The sequence below is a fragment of the Cottoperca gobio genome, chromosome 17, assembly GCF_900634415.1.
Source record: "Cottoperca gobio chromosome 17, fCotGob3.1, whole genome shotgun sequence".
In the NCBI taxonomy this organism is placed as follows: Eukaryota; Metazoa; Chordata; class Actinopteri; order Perciformes; family Bovichtidae; genus Cottoperca; species Cottoperca gobio.
In genome coordinates, this window is record NC_041371.1 from 840,371 (window position 1) to 860,586 (window position 20,216).

The 20,216-nt window shown below is 41.6% G+C and overlaps 1 protein-coding gene across 1 annotated transcript; it reads left to right on the top strand.

Annotated features, from left to right (window-relative positions):
* Positions 1 to 3,398: 3,398 nt before the first annotated feature.
* Positions 3,399 to 19,344, top strand: cavin4a (caveolae associated protein 4a). The gene is made up of 2 exons (XM_029452675.1): positions 3,399 to 3,998; positions 16,595 to 19,344. The coding sequence occupies exons 1-2, from the start codon at positions 3,591 to 3,593 to the stop codon at positions 17,189 to 17,191; spliced, it is 1,005 nt and encodes a 334-aa protein (XP_029308535.1). The 5' UTR covers positions 3,399 to 3,590; the 3' UTR covers positions 17,192 to 19,344.
* The last annotated feature ends 872 nt before the right edge of the window (positions 19,345 to 20,216 follow it).

Below are 20,216 nucleotides of genomic sequence, written 5' to 3' on the forward strand. Positions count from 1 at the left end.
CTGATGTGTCTTATTCTGACTCATTTTACAGCATATTCCACTTCCTGTGTGTGTGCGAGTGTGTGTGTGTGTGTGTGTGTGTGTGTGTGTGTGTTTGCTCCACAGTGACACTTTGTTCTTCTAATGTTGATGTTTCTCAGTTTACAATAAATCCATCTGTAACGTACATTTAGTGTAAACTAACTTTTATCCCCGCTGGTGAAGAAAGAACATTTTTTCTCAGGAGAAGTGAACGTGAACACAGATTATGATGATTACTTTCTCCTCACAGTCACCAAAGTAAATGTTGGACTCTTTTTTCACACGGCACTTATCTAATATATTTCTATATATTCTGATAATGAAATTAATTTCTCAGACGGACAAATCAGGAGGAAATTAACATTTTTCAAGACTAATTTGTCTGATTTGTCGGTCACAGCACCGTGTAAACGTTAGTCAAACTGTCAACATTATAAGATAAAGTCAATTAATTCTAATCAAATCGCCTTTATCATATAAACAAAACAAACATTCTCGGTTTTCTGTTTTATATTATCGTAAATTGAACACCTTCAGGTTTTTTAAGCTAACTCTACCCCTGACTAAAGAAGCTTTGGGACTTTGCTGTTTGAAAACGAGGACAGCTGAGGTTGAATATGTCCTCCAGCCATGTCTTCATTATCAGTCTCCACCCACCTGTCGAGGGATGGGGGGAGTCTACATCATTAATTGACGCTCCTGTCTAATTAAAACCTGCTCATTTGCAGAAGCCAGAACCGGAGCAGAGGTCACCGCCTCACACATGAAAATAAACCGACGTGTGTCCTACATTTCTACAAGGGGCAGGAACTCAGGCACGGCGGAGTAAATATAGAGTTATAGAGTGGAGGGGAAGGGTGGGAGGCCGGACTGTGTGTGTGTGTGGGGGGGGGGGGGGGGTATTCAGGGACAGGAGCAGCTGCTGGCTTCAGTCGGACACAGACAGCGATCAGTCATCTCCAAACTGTCCAAAACATCCATCATGTCCAACATTCATTCATTAAAAAGTCCCTGATCCTGAAGTCGAGCCTCACTTACAGACGGGACATGTCAGGAAGACAATTCAAGATTCATTACATTTGTTTGATATTTCATTGTACAAAGAGAAAGAAGCAGAAAACACAAGTGAATTTGTTTTGTTTCTACGAGAACACGACAGTCGCACATCGAACGAGACGCACACACAGACACTCGAGGTGCAAGAAAATATCGCTGCACTTCAGAATCTCGATTATATGTTTTCAGATGTCACTGTTTCAATTCTCAAAAACACTTTACGTCTTAAATTAATAGATTAATGCAAAGATTTGTGGCTCACGTTGCACTAAAAGTAGTGCGTGACCGTGACGTATGCAGATCTGATTCTGTCTGTCACTCGCCTGAATCCCGAGATGAAACAATAGTCAAGGAAAAATAACTTGTTCACAAAACTTTAGTGTGGATGAAAAAGTGGTACAAGTGAACTCACCACACAAGAATACAAAACTTCAGGTGAGATATCTTCATTGTTTATAGACTCTGTGGAAGGAACTTAAACTGGCTCTAAAAAGCATGAATGCAAAAATGAGAAGAGATTTAAGACTTGCTGTCTGGAATAAAAAACACCTGGAAGGACCAGAAGAAGACCGTTGGGACAGTCCAGAAGAAGACCGTTGGGACAGTCCAGAAGAAGACCGTTGGGACAGTCCAGAAGAAGACCGTTGGGACAGTCCAGTCCAGAAGAAGACCGTTGGGACAGTCCAGAAGAAGAGCTCCGCACAAATGGTAACTATACCAAAGAAAGTCAACTGGTAACTTCCTTTGGTAAATATGTCCCATTGTATGTTCAACCTTCTTTCATTCTAAGGACCATATGAGTTTATTAGTGTTATTAGTTGAGGTAAAGATTTATCACGTAGCCTTTTCCTTTTGCTAGCTAGCTCACAGCTAACGTCACGTAACTACAAAACCTACCCGTCGGTCAAACTGATGATGCAATGAGAAAATTACCTTTGTGATATTTTCTTATGATCAAAGTGCTGTTTTGTTCACTCTTAGTACACCTTTCACAAGACCACCGTCTGTTTTAATGAGACTCTGCTGCAGATCGTTTGGACAGTTGTGAAGCAGTAATCATACAGAACAACGGAGACCGTGACCTCCTCTCTGAACCCCAGTGCAGTTTGATTGAACATAATCTGACCCAATTGCAGGAAGTGAACCAAAGGAAGGATTATGGGCTGCCTGCGTGGGGGGGTCACAGGTGATCGACAGGCTGACATGACCGACTTGGTCTGCTGCAGAATTCCCATGTTTGCTTGACATCTGCACCGAAGAGAACATGCCGAATATGCTAAATAAAGAGAACAGAAACAGTGACGTTTATAAAGCCATTCGAGAAGAGATTTGTGCACGCAGTAGATCGGGGCCGAGTCGATGTGAGTCCTTGCTTAGAAGTGGACACATTTCTGACCAATAAGAAAGTCTTCTGCGAGTACATGCACATAATGTTTCTTTGTTATTTGGTCAGCTTTATGTTGAACCACTGAAACAGACCAAACCAAAGTGTTTGATTCTTGTGAAAGCGGCGTGAAGCTAAACCTTCAGCCTCTGGAGACTAACCCATGACTGCGTGGGAAGAAGTCATGAAAGCTTATCCTTATTAAGAGGAGTGGTGGTGGTGTTATTTTTAACACGCTCATGTGTGTATTTATGCACAAGAAATATTTTTCAACACATTGTTATTAATAGATGACAAAGCGAGTTCATGACTTTGTCAGACTGAGTTTAAAACCAATAATTAATCCCTCCACTGAATGCAGCATATTAACATGTGCTGTGTGTTCATGCACTGAGGCTGTTCAGAGGACTGAGTGTTAAAAGGGCGTTACTTTGGCACTCCTCTGGACTCGTCTCTATAAAGAGCTTCAGAGCTCAGTCACAGCCAATGTTCGGACTCTGCTGCCCAGGGGAAAGTAAAAAGGGCAGCGCTGCAATGCTTAATCCCCCAAAAACATTCCAGCTCTGCGTAATCACACCAGACAACTGTGGCTTCTTTGCATTTGTCCCTGCAGAGCCGCAGAATGAGTCCTAAGCTGCTGTTGATGAACATGTTCCGCAGCTGCTAGCATGAACATGTGTGCAAATAACGGAAAATTATGAATCAGTCTGCGTGGCTCTAACAAAGCAGAGCTGGACTTGGACGGGGATTTCCATCATGCTTTGCGTCTTCCCAAAATGTCCAAGTGTCGCCTTACAAAGAGTTTTTATTTTTAGCCCGGGCGGTTCGTGTGAGCATTGCTGCCCCCCTCTGAGTTCACCGCCTGGCCCACATCCCGGTGAGGGCTGAATTCAGGTTCCCTTTGGATCCTCAAGCCTTTTTTAAAAGGGGTAGGTGGAGTTTCCCCTCTCTCCTGTCCCCAGACCTGAGTTTGGTCACAGCGGTTGGGTGTTTCCACTCTCCGGTCTCCCTGCTGGTAACTCCAACGGTCCTGGTCCCCTTCCCCAAACTAAACCACACGTCTGCAACTTTTTAAGCTAGTTTCAAAACAAACAAAGTGAGAAATCTTCCCTAAACTTGAAACTCTGCAATGGATCAGCACAAGTATCGCACGGCGGGCGTCCAGGAGAAGCTGGAGATCATCGGGGTGGAGGACGAGGACGGGAACCCCATCAGCGCCCTGACCATCCTGTCTCTGCTGGAGCGCGTAGCCGGCATCATCGACAACGTCCAGTCCTGCCAGCAGCGCATGGAGGAGCGTCAGCTGGACCTGGAGAACAACATCAAGAGCATCCAGGGGGACGTCCTGAAACTGGCCAAGGACCACACCGACACCAGCGGCACGGTGGAGAAGCTCCTGCAGAAGACTCGTAAAGTCAGCGCCAACGTCAAGGAGGTCCGGGCGCGCGTCGAGAAGCAAAACGTCCGCGTGAAGAAGGTTGAATCCACGCAGGACGAGCTGCTCACCCGCAACAAGTTCCGCGTCGTCATCTATCAGGTAAGTGGAGTGTTGGAGCGTTTCTGGGTTTTTAAACCTCGAAGACGGAACAGAAGTGATAACTTAGACTCGAGGCATCAAGTCAAATGTTTCAACAACTTTAAGCAATATTTTCTAATTCCTCAAACAATTACTCAATTAATTTAAGGTCAGTCAAAGCAAACCATTCAATGCATTTGTGTGAGAATCTTCTACTCTTGTAAATTTAAAAACATTGGGCTTCGTCTGAACTTTTTGCTTTTTTTGTTCCGCGATGATCTGCCAAGGAGGTATTCGGACGTAAAGACAGAAATAAGTTAAGCAGACAGAAAAGTACAATAAGAGAACGTCACGAGATAATAATTAAACAATGAATCCTGTTAATTCTTATCTTACATTCTTAACATTTACTAGTTGTGAATTTCTCGCTCATTTTACATTTTACAGGCAACAACATGTTTGTTTAGAAGTTTAATCAACTCAGGACTTTGTGGGTGTCGCCTGGCAATATAAGCAGACCATCACATTTTAATTCAAATGATGCTGAATCCTGATTGGTGCATGGAAGCACATGACATCATCGGTGTCAAATGAGGCCACGCCCACTAAAACACAGTGGCACACAGGCTGTGACACTGAGTCCGCCATTTTGTAGTGCTCTCCGAGTGTGTAGTGAGGAATATTATAACCTATACAGTGGACTCAAAGTATCCCACAATGCATCGGGATGGTTCCAGCCTTTATGTCCCATCATGCATTGTGCTGAAGGAAAAGTGGCAGACGCACGAGACGAGAGCGCATCACAACACAAACTTAATAAGTTAATCATTTGGAGAATACGCTGAAGAAGTCAGAGCATTCTCTCTGTTCTTACCTTTCACAATAAAAGCCCCAGACACATTTTCTGCATTACTGCTCAACAGGGGAAACTTAAATTCACTCAGAACATTTAAACTAAGAAGAAACTCAACAAAATGCACGTCGGTCTTCAGCACTTTTTGATTGTGCGATGACGTAATTAGCGGATCAGAGAAATCCACCCTGATAGGGTTCAAAGGTTTTTGTTTTTTTGGAGGAATGAATGAGCCAAAAACACAAACATGAAATAACCACGATTTTTGTAATTTTGGCTGAAAGTTGTGTTTTATCAGGAAACTCTCAGTAAGAAGCTGAAAATAGTTTGTGAATTCAGCCAAACACACGAAGGTTGGATTCTGTGAGGCAGCTCCACTCCGGATTCAGATCCAGAGTCCTGTTCAGGTTTCCTCTTACCAGGAACTGGAGCATAATTAAGTTAAGTATGAAAATGAAAGTTGATTTATCCTCTCGGGCGACACAAGCAGCGAGATATTAGCTGAAATAAACTCAATTCATTAAGCCGCAGTGTGAAGAAGTGAACAGAACACTGGCAATCTTTTGGAAAAGCATCCTGATCACGTTGAGAGGGCGCACGACCTTAATCAGGTTTGGTGAAAACAGGGTTCAGTCGTTATTGGTCATCTGAAACAACATCACATATGCACAAGCAAGTATTCCTGTTGAGGAATGAAGCAAACAAGGCGTCTTATCTTCAAACGGAGACGTGATGCTGATGAGAAGTGCAGAGAAAGGCAGCAGCTCGAGGCCCTCGGGTTGATTGAGGAGGCAGTCGCAGGTAAAGACACGACAGACTTTGCAACAGCGTGACGTTGGAGAGCTGATTTTCTGCAGCTGGTCAGATGACGACAGTAAAAGAGGTTTTCTCTGAGCTGCACGAGAGCAGCTCTGCAGACAACTCGAAGAAAGTGTTGACATTTGAGCTGCAGCCTCAGAATCGTGAATCTGGAGGTTTTCTTTTGCTACTTTAGATTGACCTCTGAAGCAACTTCTGCATTTCTACTCACTCTTGAATCTGGTCTTGCAGAAACATTGTTTTAATATCTTTAATATTTCAGTTGTATCAGTTTTCTCACAACTAATAATAATAATAATAATAATAATAATAATAATAAATTGTATTTGTAATGCGCCTTTCTAAAAGCAATCTCAAGGCGCTACAATGCAGGACAACAACAACAACAACAACAACAACAACAACAACAACAACAACAACAACAACAACAACAACAACAACAGATTCTAATTTGTGTTTTAATCAAATTGTCACAAACTAGCAGCAGACGAAGGATCATGTTCCAGCGTAGACAAAGTAACTGTTAATATCCTTATTTTTCATACATCTTTCGTAAAGTAATCGTTTTGCATTTATAGCAAAGGAAGTAAATCATTTGATGGTTTATTAATTCAGGTACTTGAACATATTCTACTTTGTGATTATGGTGCAGAAATGACTCATTTGAAGACACGAGGAAACCTGCCTGGTTTTGCAAAAACAGAAAATCTTAATTTGTATAATTAACATGTTGCTGGTGACGTTGCAATGCTTTATTGATATTTTGCTGTTAAACACATCCTGGCACATTGTATACTCCATATACCCAACAGTCTCTCAAAATAACCTTCATTCTTAATTTACAACTAAAATATAATATGTAATCTTCATGGATGTTTATGGAAAATAGCACCACAGGTTCCCCTCAATCTGTTCTCATACAACATTCATGTTTTATATAATGAAATATGTTAATTAATCTACCAAATAACTTAAAAACTATGGCTGGATTTGAATTTATTTTATTTTTATTTTATCAACTTTTAAAGTAAAAATTAGGATTTTCTTGTTATTTTGTTCATTTTAAACTGTTAAACTTAAACTTTGCAGATAATCCATTAAAAATACCTTAATATATTTCAATCTGTACATTTATTTAAAACATAATTACAATACTTTCACTGCATCGTTATCAACATGTACATTGGTATAATGTTAAAGTGAATAATCAACGGATTCAGTTTCAGAATGAGCTTCATTGACAAGAAAGTTGTATTCGAAAAAAAAAGAAGAAGAAGAAGAAGAAGTCAAAGAACATTTAAATAAATACGTAAAAGATACAATAAAAATATAATACAAATATGTACTTTATGTATATGAGTGCAGGATTTGCAAAGATGTAAAGATAAGACAGAACTGTTCTTCTTCATTCAGTGTCCCCTGAAAGCGTGCAGAGGTTCTGGACTGTTGCAGGGACGCTCGTCAGTCCGCTCTGCACAAGTCACCGGGCCGCTATGTGCTGCTAACAGCTGCTGGGGCTCCGTGACACAGAGACCTATTCTGGGACAGTTCAGCCTCCCTGCCAGCGGGGACACGTTATAAACTGCTGTCAACCAGAGTCAGGGGCTGACATGGCAGCTTATCACAGGGGGGGGGGGGGGGGCAGGCAATCATCCTGCAAGGACCGCCTCCTAAAACACAGAGAAACATCATGAAAGATGATCTAAAAACTATATATACTAAAGACATGATAATGTGTGTAACAAGGAAACTTCAATTGGATTCAGAATCCGCAGGTTCAAAACATAAACACAGTTAGAGGAATTCAAATGCAAAAATAAGAGTAAATATTGAAAAAAAAGAAGTGTTATATAAAAAAAAATGTTATAAGAAATGTGTATCCTGACACATTTATAAATTGTTTGCTATTTAACCAAAGAAATAAAGAGAAAACCAGAGAGAAAATATTTATATAAATAATAATACCGATCTCTCCATGTTCCCAAATCAAAACCCAGCTCTTCAGATCTTTTAATGTGCAATTACTTTTATGTATTTTTAATGTTGATGTCCTGTTTTTCTTAATGTCATTTTTAATGTTATATGTACATGTAAAGCATCTTTGAGTATCTTTTTACCTTTATTATTATTATTATTTTTATATATATATATAAATAATATATAAATAATATTTATATATTATTTATATATATATAAATAATATTTATATATATATAAATAATATTTATATAAATAATATCTCTATATATATAAATAATATATAAAAATATTATTTATATATATATATATATATATTAGAAAATATAGCAACAAAAATGAAAAAGGACCACAAAGAAGAGTTGAACATTTTAAATATTTTATATTTAAAATGTTCAACGTTGTCAATGTTCAACTACAGATTGAGACATAAACTCATCAGGAAAATGTTACTGAGCTAATAAATCAAGAGAGAAGAAGAAGAAACATTTTCTCATAGACTTCTATACAACCAGAGGAGTCGCCCGCTGCAGGAGGTTACAGAGACTGCAGGTTCAAGGCTCTTCTGCATTGTTGCGTCTGGATGCATTAAACACTTTGTGGGTGTTTGACAGTTACGTGGTTTCTTCTTGTTGTTTTTTATGCAGGTTTAATGGCGTGAAACCCTTTAGTGAAGCATTTGTCTTTCTCTTTAGACTTTGTCCTGCAGAATGTCCATAATAACTAGTGTTGTCTGGTGCTTTGCACATCATGAACACTTTATTACCAACAGTTTTTATTGACAGATAACAGCGAGGGGACACATCAGTATCAGGCCTGTGGCCGTCACACCAGCTGCTTTGTCTTTATATAGTTCTCTTGCCTTGTCTGGTGGTCCACAGATGACCTCACAGATGGTGGCACGTTTCTCCTCTACAACAGTTCCTCTGTATGCTCTTTGTATTTCTGCACTCTGAATCCAGGTTTAGCTCATTCTAGTCCCGGACGGCTCTGGCTTTCTCACCGTTCTGCCTGCAGGGGAGACAGTCACAGTGTTGAGTTTCCTCTTGACTGATGCGCTGTCGGTTATTCTGAGGCCTCCGTTCATCTCCTAATATAGAGCTTCAGCTGCAGCCGTTTAACCGGGAAGCAACAGGCGGTTTGTTAGAGACAGTTGTCGCCGGCGGCTGAATAATGAAGGCCGGAGCCGTAATAAGAAAAAGATAAATGTCTGCTGGTTTACACCCAGGGCCTCTCTGCCTCTGCTGTTGTTCACAACTCTAGACATTAGAGGACAGTGTGTCATTCCAGGGGAGGTAATGACTTTTAGTTTGTGATATTTCTGCTGCGTGCACTGAGGAAAGCAGAGCAGGGACAAGTCTGTGAGTTTCCACAGGCAAGAACACAATGAAATCAAGAGGTCAGCAGCTAATAGAGCATTTCTCGAACATCAGATCCTGCATCTGTACAAGTTCTGCAAAGGTTGCAGGGAAACCACTGATCTGTGGTCGTGTTCCTTTATGAGAAGATTCTCCTTCAGATAAATAACATGTAACACACACATTAATGTAACACACACATTAATGTAACAGGAACATGTAACACACACATTAATGTAACAGGAACATGTAACACACACATTAATGTAACAGGAACATGTAACACACACATTAATGTAACAGGAACATGTAACACACACATTAATGTAACAGGAACATGTAACACACACATTAATGTAACAGGAACATGTAACACACACATTAATGTAACAGGAACATGTAACACACACATTAATGTAACAGGAACATGTAACACACACATTAATGTAGCAGGAACATGTAACACACACATTAATGTAACAGGAACATGTAACACACACATTAATGTAACAGGAACATGTAACACACACATTAATATAACAGGAACATGTAACACACACATTAATATAACAGGAACATGTAACACACACATTAATATAACAGGAACATGTAACACACACATTAATGTAACAGGAACATGTAACACACACATTAATATAACAGGAACATGTAACACACACATTCATGTAACAGGAACATGTAACACACACATTAATGTAGCAGGAACATGTAACACACACATTAATATAACAGGAACATGTAACACACACATTCATGTAACAGGAACATGTAACACACACATTAATGTAGCAGGAACATGTAACACACACATTAATGTAACAGGAACATGTAACACACATTAATGTAACAGGAACATGTAACACACATTAATGTAACAGGAACATGTAACACACACATTAATGTAACAGGAACATGTAACACACACATTAATGTAACAGGAACATGTAACACACATTAATGTAACAGGAACATGTAACACACACATTAATGTAACAGAAACATGTAACACACACATTAATGTAACAGGAACATGTAACACACACATTAATGTAACAGGAACATGTAACACACATTAATGTAACAGGAACATGTAACACACACATTAATGTAGCAGGAACATGTAACACACACATTAATGTAACAGGAACATGTAACACACACATTAATGTAACAGGAACATGTAACACACACATTAATATAACACGAACATGTAACACATACATTAATGTAACACACACATTAATGCAACAGGAACATGTAACACACACATTAATGTAACAGGAACATGTAACACACACATTAATGTAACAGGAACATGTAACACACACATTAATGCAACAGGAACATGTAACACACACATTAATGTAACAGGAACATGTAACACACACATTAATGTAACAGGAACATGTAACACACACATTAATGTAACAGGAACATGTAACACACACATTAATGTAGCAGGAACATGTAACACACACATTAATATAACAGGAACATGTAACACACACATTAATATAACAGGAACATGTAACACACACATTAATGTAACAGGAACATGTAACACACACATTAATGTAACAGGAACATGTAACACACACATTAATATAACAGGAACATGTAACACACACATTAATGTAGCATGAACATGTAACACACACATTAATGTAACAGGAACATGTAACACACACATTAATGTAGCATGAACATGTAACACACACATTAATGTAACAGGAACATGTAACACACACATTAATGTAACAGGAACATGTAACACACACATTAATGTAGCAGGAACATGTAAACACATTAATATAACAGGAACATGTAACACACACATTAATGTAACAGGAACATGTAACACACACATTAATGTAACAGGAACATGTAACACACACATTAATGTAACAGGAACATGTAACACACACATTAATATAACAGGAACATGTAACACACACATTAATGTAGCATGAACATGTAACACACACATTAATGTAACAGGAACATGTAACACACACATTAATGTAACAGGAACATGTAACACACATTAATGTAACAGGAACATGTACACACACATTAATGTAACAGGAACATGTAACACACACATTAATGTAACAGGAACATGTAACACACACATTAATATAACAGGAACATGTAACACACACATTAATGTAACAGGAACATGTAACACACACATTAATGTAACAGGAACATGTAACACACACATTAATATAACAAGAACATGTAACACACACATTAATGTAACAGGAACATGTAACACACACATTAATGTAACAGGAACATGTAACACACACATTAACGCAGCAGGAACATGTAACACACACATTAATGTAACAGGAACAGGTAACACACATTAATGTAACAGGAACATGTAACACACACATTAATGTGTGTGTGTGTGTGTGTGTGTGTGTGTGTGTGTATGTGTGTGTGTGTGTGTGTGTGTATGTGTGTGATAACATCATGAATGTGTTAGTGTTTGGTAAATTAAACAGTCTTTCTGCTCCTCCCTACAGTTATTAATACATGTCTTGACCCACATCCCCTGCCGGTGTAATTATTGTGTCATTCACAGTGTGTGGACGCTCTGATGACTCGTCCCTGATCGTTGCAGGTTGCCGCAGTTTAATTAGGATTAATTGGCTTTCACTTCCAAAGTCACCTGTCAGGCGCCGCAGGTGGAGTAGGTTCTTCCAGGAGGATCAAGAAACATTCAGAAACATCAAGACACAAATGACAACGCTGCTTCTGTTTTACTACAGGATTAGAGTTCCGCAGTTACTTCAAAAGTGAGAAAGAGGGAAAATATCAAATTAAAACCAAATGATTTGTCACAGTTTTACTTCGATATCAGACAATGTAAAGTCATGTTCATCCCATTATCTCAAATGTTTTGAATCTTTTCTTGAAAAAACGTCTGATATTTAAAAACATTAGTTTGTACTCTCGTAGTTTATTATTTAACACAACATATTGCTGTGAGAATTAAAAAAAACTAAATATTCAATTAAAGACATTGTTGTTAAAGTTGCAGTAAACGCTCTCAACTAAATGCAACTTCTACAAATACAAGTTGACAGTATTCATAATTCAATATAATCTGTCCACATGTCTAAAAGAAACTGATTGTCAGAGAAATAAAGTCAATGATTTTAGAAGATGGTGAGCAGGAATCCAAAGTGTAATTCAAATGATCGTTTATGGGCTAATATCTAAAAGTCAACAGAGCCATGAAAGTGATTTTATAGATTCATTCGGATAAAGAGTCAGAGCATCACCAAGTTATAACATCCTGAAGGGAACGTGAATATCTGAACCACATATCATCACAATCCATCCAATACTGATGTTTCAGTCCGGACCGAGCGACGTCGCCCCGCTGCTGGAACCAGCCGGCGGACATCTTGAGTTCCTGCCAGCAGCTTCCTGTCTGCACGAGTCTCAGTTTCTGCTCATTGGTAAAAATAGAATACAACTTGATCTCATGAAGATGCCGGTGTTTTCAGAGGTCTGGCACGCTCTCTCACAGGAATATTATGTTTTCTATCATCGATCTCTCCGTGTGTGTCCGGCACACAGAGGTCTTTGTGGAAGTGAATGTGTAAGAAGATTCAGAGGTTATTGTGGCGAGATTTAAAACCCAGCTTCGCTTTAAAGTCCTCTTGTTCTCTCCCCTCTCCTCTTAAGTGATGAAATTAAAGACTCTCACACCCGGTAACTCAAAGAGACGCAGACTAACCAGGAAGAGACTCAAACTGATGACAAAGAGACACAAATGACTAAAGAATTAAGCTAAACAATTATATCGTCTGTGTCTTGTTCCTGCAGTATGTAGGAGAGGTGATGGGCATTGTGCATGCCTGTGCCCAGGGGCCCACTGTCTAATATTATAATAATATTAATATTATTATTACTCATAATCCGCTGGGCAACTAGAGGGAGATGTCATTCAAACAGGGAGAGTGCTTAGTGATGATGATGTGCACAAACCAGCACAAAGTTTTCCCAGAAGACATCAGCAGCTGTAATGTATCATGCAGATGGTAGCACGGCTTCACCGCCTGCATAGCAAAAGCGACCTTCAGTTCTCTGTGCGTTCAGCGAAGACACATTTCAGCAGCTGAATACAAAATCAAAGTTACACATTTAAGATGGAAGAAAAGAGACTTGAAGCCTCAGAAAAGGCCTCTGGTTGTGATTACATGCATAAAGCATGAAGTATGAAGTATTGGGAAAACATATCCGGACTGTTTCTGTCTAATTCAACAATTCAATTTGTGAGAAATTAATCTACTTTCATCACATTCATACAAAACCAGGCCCGCAGGTGGAAGATCCTTAAACCTGCATCCTCTGTAACATCCAGTAGGAGGAGACTCCTCTGTAACATCCAGCAGGAGGAGACTCCTCTGTAACATCCAGCAGGAGGAGACTCCTCTGTAACATCCAGCAGGAGGAGACTCCTCTGTAACATCCAGCAGGAGGAGACTCCTCTGTAACATCCAGCAGGAGGAGACTCCTCTGTAACATCCAGCAGGAGGAGACTCCTCTGTAACATCCAGCAGGAGGAGACTCCTCTGTAACATCCAGTAGGAGGAGACTCCTCTGTAACATCCAGTAGGAGGAGACTCCTCTGTAACATCCAGCAGGAGGAGACTCCTCTGTAACATCCAGTAGGAGGAGACTCCTCTGTAACATCCAGCAGGAGGAGACTCCTCTGTAACATCCAGCAGGAGGAGACTCCTCTGTAACATCCAGCAGGAGGAGACTCCTCTGTAACATCCAGTAGGAGGAGACTCCTCTGTAACATCCAGCAGGAGACTCCTCTGTAACATCCAGCAGGAGACTCCTCTGTAACATCCAGCAGGAGACTCCTCTGTAACATCCAGCAGCAGGAGACTCCTCTGTAACATCCAGCAGGAGGAGACTCCTCTGTAACATCCAGCAGGAGGAGACTCCTCTGTAACATCCAGCAGGAGGAGACTCCTCTGTAACATCCAGCAGGAGGAGACTCCTCTGTAACATCCAGCAGGAGGAGACTCCTCTGTAACATCCAGCAGGAGGAGACTCCTCTGTAACATCCAGCAGGAGGAGACTCCTCTGTAACATCCAGTAGGAGGAGACTCCTCTGTAACATCCAGCAGGAGGAGACTCCTCTGTAACATCCAGTAGGAGGAGACTCCTCTGTAACATCCAGCAGGAGGAGACTCCTCTGTAACATCCAGCAGGAGGAGACTCCTCTGTAACATCCAGCAGGAGGAGACTCCTCTGTAACATCCAGCAGGAGAGACTCCTCTGTAACATCCAGTAGGAGGAGACTCCTCTGTAACATCCAGCAGGAGGAGACTCCTCTGTAACATCCAGCAGGAGGAGACTCCTCTGTAACATCCAGCAGGAGGAGACTCCTCTGTAACATCCAGCAGGAGGAGACTCCTCTGTAACATCCAGCAGGAGGAGACTCCTCTGTAACATCCAGCAGGAGGAGACTCCTCTGTAACATCCAGCAGGAGGAGACTCCTCTGTAACATCCAGCAGGAGGAGACTCCTCTGTAACATCCAGCAGGAGGAGACTCCTCTGTAACATCCAGCAGGAGGAGACTCCTCTGTAACTCCTTAACATCCAGTAGGAGGAGACTCCTCTGTAACATCCAGCAGGAGGAGACTCCTCTGTAACATCCAGCAGGAGGAGACTCCTCTGTAACATCCAGCAGGAGGAGACTCCTCTGTAACATCCAGGCAGGAGACTCCTCTGTAACATCCCAGCAGGAGGAGACTCCTCTGTAACATTCAGTCAGAGGAGACTCCTCTGTAACATCCAGTAGGAGGAGACTCCTCTGTAACATCCAGCAGGAGGAGACTCCTCTGTAACATCCAGCAGGCAGGCAGACTCCTCTGTAACATCCAGCAGGAGACTCCTCTGTAACATCAGCAGGAGGAGACTCCTCGTACATCCAGCAGGCAGGAGACTCCTCTGTAACATCCAGCAGGAGGACTCCTCTGTAACATCCAGCAGGAGGAGACTCCTCTGTAACATCCAGCAGGAGGAGACTCCTCTGTAACATCCAGCAGGAGGAGACTCCTCTGTAACATCCAGCAGGAGGAGACTCCTCTGTAACATCCAGCAGGAGACTCCTCTGTAACATCCAGCAGGAGGAGACTCCTCTGTAACATCCAGCAGGAGGAGACTCCTCTGTAACATCCAGCAGGAGGAGACTCCTCTGTAACATCCAGCAGGAGGAGACTCCTCTGTAACATCCAGCAGGAGGAGACTCCTCTGTAACATCCAGCAGGAGACTCCTCTGTAACATCCAGCAGGAGACTCCTCTGTAACATCCAGCAGGAGGACTCCTCTGTAACATCCAGTAGGAGGAGACTCCTCTGTAACATCCAGCAGGAGGAGACTCCTCTGTAACATCCAGCAGCAGCAGACTCCTCTGTAACATCCAGCAGCAGGAGACTCCTCTGTAACATCCAGCAGGAGGAGACTCCTCTGTAACATCCAGCAGCAGGAGACTCCTCTGTAACATCCAGCAGGAGACTCCTCTGTAACATCCAGCAGGAGACTCCTCTGTAACATCCAGCAGGAGGAGACTCCTCTGTAACATCCAGCAGGAGGAGACTCCTCTGTAACATCCAGCAGGAGGAGACTCCTCTGTAACATCCAGCAGGAGGAGACTCCTCTGTAACATCCAGCAGGAGGAGACTCCTCTGTAACATCCAGCAGGAGGAGACTCCTCTGTAACATCCAGCAGGAGGAGACTCCTCTGTAACATCCAGCAGGAGGAGACTCCTCTGTAACATCCAGCAGCAGGAGACTCCTCTGTAGGAGGTCACTTAGGTAGGTGGGGGAGAGTTTGTGAAGGGCTTTGTAGGTGAGCAGGATGTTTCTGTAGTTGATCCGGGATTGAACAGGGAGCCAGTGAAGTTTCAGGAGAATGGGGGTGATGTGTTCAGAGGATCTGGTGCGGGTCGTGATCCGGGCAGCGGCGCTTTGAATGATTTGAAGTCGGTTGAGCAGTTTCTCAGACTTCTCTCTTGATTTATTACCTTAGTAACATTTTCCTGATGAGTTTATGTCTCAATCTGTCGTTTCAAGACTTCTTCATCTTGATGTTCATTTAGTAAGTTATGGAAACATTTAAAATAGAGGATAAAGCGGCGTCTGCTTTAGGGTGGGGCTACCAGTGATTGACAGGTCGTTACCACGGTGTTGTCTGTGTTTTCGTCTCACAAACTCTAACCCTTCATGAGAGTTCATTGTAAAATGTCTAATGTCTTCTCGTGTCACTTCTTGTCCTAAAGTACCAAGATGGTAAAGGCAAAAACTCCGACAGTCCACAAATCAATGTGCGATGTCACACTGACTGCGTCCACTTCTTGTGTACAGTCTATGTGCAGAAATGCAATGCATTGATTTTTGACCCAGGATGACCTGATACACCCAGAGATTATGGGGTGTGCACGCTGGTCTGATGATCTGATGTATTTAGTTTTATTGTCAAGTTGCTTCTTACTGTCTCAGTTTCCGTTTTGTCCTGACTGTATTCTGTCCCGTCTGTTCTTCTCTGTAGGGCGACACCGAGATCCCATCAGTGGCCGTCACTAAGTCTCCCAAAGGATCCGGCCTGGACGGGCTGGAGATCGAGCCCGACACCTACGACATCCCTGCTGACCTCTCCTCTGACGAGGAGTACCTGAGCGTGGAGGAGGCCGATCCCTCGCGAGCCGCCCGCATCAAGAATTCCGTTGTAAAGAGCACAGAGTCCCTGAAGGCCGCATTCTCCAAGGAGAACATGAGCAAGACCAAAGGCAACCTGGGCTCCAAGTTCCACAACCTGGGCGAGAAGGTCATGCCGCCCGAGCGCAGGGACAGGATGCATCAAGCCGGCGAGCGACTGAAGCAGTCCGGAGAGCGGCTGAAGGAGAACATCGCCAAGAAAGCCCCCAACAAAGAGACCTTCCGCATCAAGCTGAAGAAGGAGAGAGCCGTCGCCGAGGGCCAGGAGGGCGCCGAGGGCGAGGGCGAGAGCGAGGCCGAGCTCCACATCCAGGCCCCGAGCGCGGAGAAGCCCGTCGCCTACACCGAGGTAGCCATGGAAACCAAGAGGGAGGGCCCCGTGGAGGAGGCCGGCGCCACCCGTATAGGAGAAGAGGACCACAGGAAGTAGATCAGACACGAAGAGGAGGCGGGACACTGGAGGAAGCTCGTTAAATGCCGAGAATTTAGAGAGAAGGTCTGTGATTGGTCGACATCGACGATGGATGTTTTTATCTGCTAGAATTAATTAAAAAGGAAGAATTTCTTGAGGTGGGTTTTTGGTACTGACTACAAACTGGTTATTTATTAAATCTATTTCAGGGTCTTGATTCAAGTCAGATTAATCTTTCAGACGTCATCGGTTGACAGTTTCAGTCTTGAACAATTATATGATTTAAACAACTTGAATGTGAGAATCTTTATTTCAGATGCAATAAGAAGAAAAGTGAAATCGTCTAAATTACAGAGAGATGGTTGTGATTAGTAACCGGCGTAACGGTGAGCTTCTTTGCACAAGATGGCTGGCAGGGAAAGAAACGGTTGATAAAAGATGATGAATGTTGATCTGAAGTTTGTGTGATCTGTAATCTGGATGTACATATACTGTTATAAATACTGCCAGAACTGGGGAGCTGACGTGTGGCGGGGCCTCAGCTGGTCTCTGAGACGCCTGGTGAGGAAACAAACGTCGGTTTCAACGTCAGACTGGATTCTGGAAGGAGATGAAGTTAGTGGCTTCAAAGCAGCATCAGCGATCGCTTAGACTTTAACGTTGCACAGGGGAACGTTCTGGGACTTCATTACCCAGAGTTCATTTCAAGTCATGAGGGGGTAAAATATAGTTAGCAGTTACTAAATTAGTAAATTACAGTTTAGTTACTTAATGATAAAACGACTAGATTGTTATTTTGTTTTCAGCCCTTCTGTCCCACCAACAGGATTTTCAGTCGACACGTTTTTCACGACGGTTGAAGAAATAAATACGACTCGTTAGTCGACCTGTCAAGTGTTCATTTCGTCATTAAACACTGACGAGGTCAGCATTATTAAGAGATTAATGTGCTTTAAACAATAAAAACCAAAGTATCTTGTTATTTTTGTTGAAAAATAAGAGAAGACAAACTTTTATAGACGTTAAAGTTTACAAGACAACAGAAAACAGCTGATGCTTTGACTACATCGACTAAAACTATTTTTAAAACGTGTCTCTTTGACTAACATAAGACTGAACTGCTCAGACGTTTAGTCTTGGGATGATATGATATAAAGTAAAATGTTATGTTTCTGGTTCTAGCTAGAAAGTGTTAGAAAGTATATTTGTGTTGCGCCTTTAATAACAAAGTACTTTACATATAAAATGCATTAAAGAAACGTTTAAATAAGTAGATTTAAAATGAATAATAAAGTTAAATACACGGTAAAATAGCGCAGCTACAGTCCGAGTTTAATTTGATGCAGTTTAAATGTCTAGGAAAACTGAAGGTTGGCGAATAACGTCTTCAACTCCTTAAAGTTCCTTTATATCCGACACCTTTAATGTTACATGTCATTTATATCGTATAAGTTTCCACTGAGGGAAATATTCAAGTCAAGACTCCATGTTTTTAGAGCTGCACCATGTGATCTTTGTCCAGCGCAGTTTGAGCAGCAGGTGATGAAATAATGAAGACTTTGCATGACATAGCAACACGGTGTCGTCTGACTAGTTCCTGAGCGACACCCTTCTACGTGTGGAGGAGTTAAGTTGTTCTGAGACGAGGTGTTGGTGGCTGCAAAGCTTTTTGAGCACGGCTGAGTTTTGACGTATGAATGATGTTGTTGTCCAGCTTTGCTGCTTGATATTCATAGTTTTATTTTGAAGTTCAGTGAGCATGCTGACTGTTCTCAGTGATCTGCACATACTCTTCATATTTTCTGTAGAAGCTTAGTTTATATAGTGCTGCTGGTATATATTAGTACAGTGTCTTATTCTGAAAATGCACTTCCTGTAAAGCTTTAACTTCTGTTGCATTTCACAACTTGCTGTATTCATGTTCCTGGAGAGTGAAACTGCTGCAGTAGATTGATAGTATGGTTTGATTTTTAACAAGGTTTCATCTCTTCAGCTCAGTTTCCATGTTGTGCTTTGTTGTCATTTTTACAATCATCTCAATCCAGTTTTAATGCTTTGCAATGAAAAACAGCTGATTGAGGACCTGAGTGGTTGTTTTGACCTGTACTGCAAGCAGCACCAGACATTAATCATTTTGTTTTTGTATAAATAAAGTTCTCATGAAACCTGGATGAGCTCGTATTCTTGATAAACACACACACACACACACACACACACACACACACACACACACACACACACACACACACACACACGATAAGATGTAATCACAGTTGTTAGTGTTTTCATTACATTCCTCATAAAAAAGGAGCAAGAGTATTTAGGAGACATTTTTGTGTCATCATGACGACGACATTTTGGATCAATGGACATTTTCCATTCTTATAAAAAGTGGATCTGCTCGTGGAGTTTTACCAATTGCCATAAAGTCTGTGAACTTGAGCTGAACAGCTGTTTGGCACGCGGCTCAGCAGATGTTTTTGTAATAAAAGCTGATAAAAAACATTAGTGACAAAAATGATTTGATGATCCCATGGTGGTGTAGAGGGTCAGAAGCAGTATGATCCAGCAGTTTTGTAGCTATCGTAGAAAAAAGATAAACACCAAAAAACAACAATAATCTTTTTTTTTTTTTTTATCAGGATTAGAGAAATAAAAGAAAATTCACGCTTACATTGAAAGTTTTTTTAAATATTCCTAATCATACATAATCACATTCCCAGTCTGCATTTACTAAGTGTGACACATGCAAACTTTATCTTACTCCATCAGCTAAATGTAGGACAGTGCATCAGCTTTATCATTTATACAAGTGTAATTATAACGATCTTCTCCATCAGGCCTGACCCTGTGATCCCTGCTTATCTCTGATGTCTTTCATCCCCAACATCTCCAACTCGTGTGTCTCGCAGCTGCGACAGTCTGAGATCATGTCTGCCGCTCTCTCCCACTCATCTCATTCATCTGCACCTCAAATTAAATCACTAACTTGATGTCGGCTCGAGCAAAACACGACCACTCAACCGAGTGAGCAGAGTCCCGC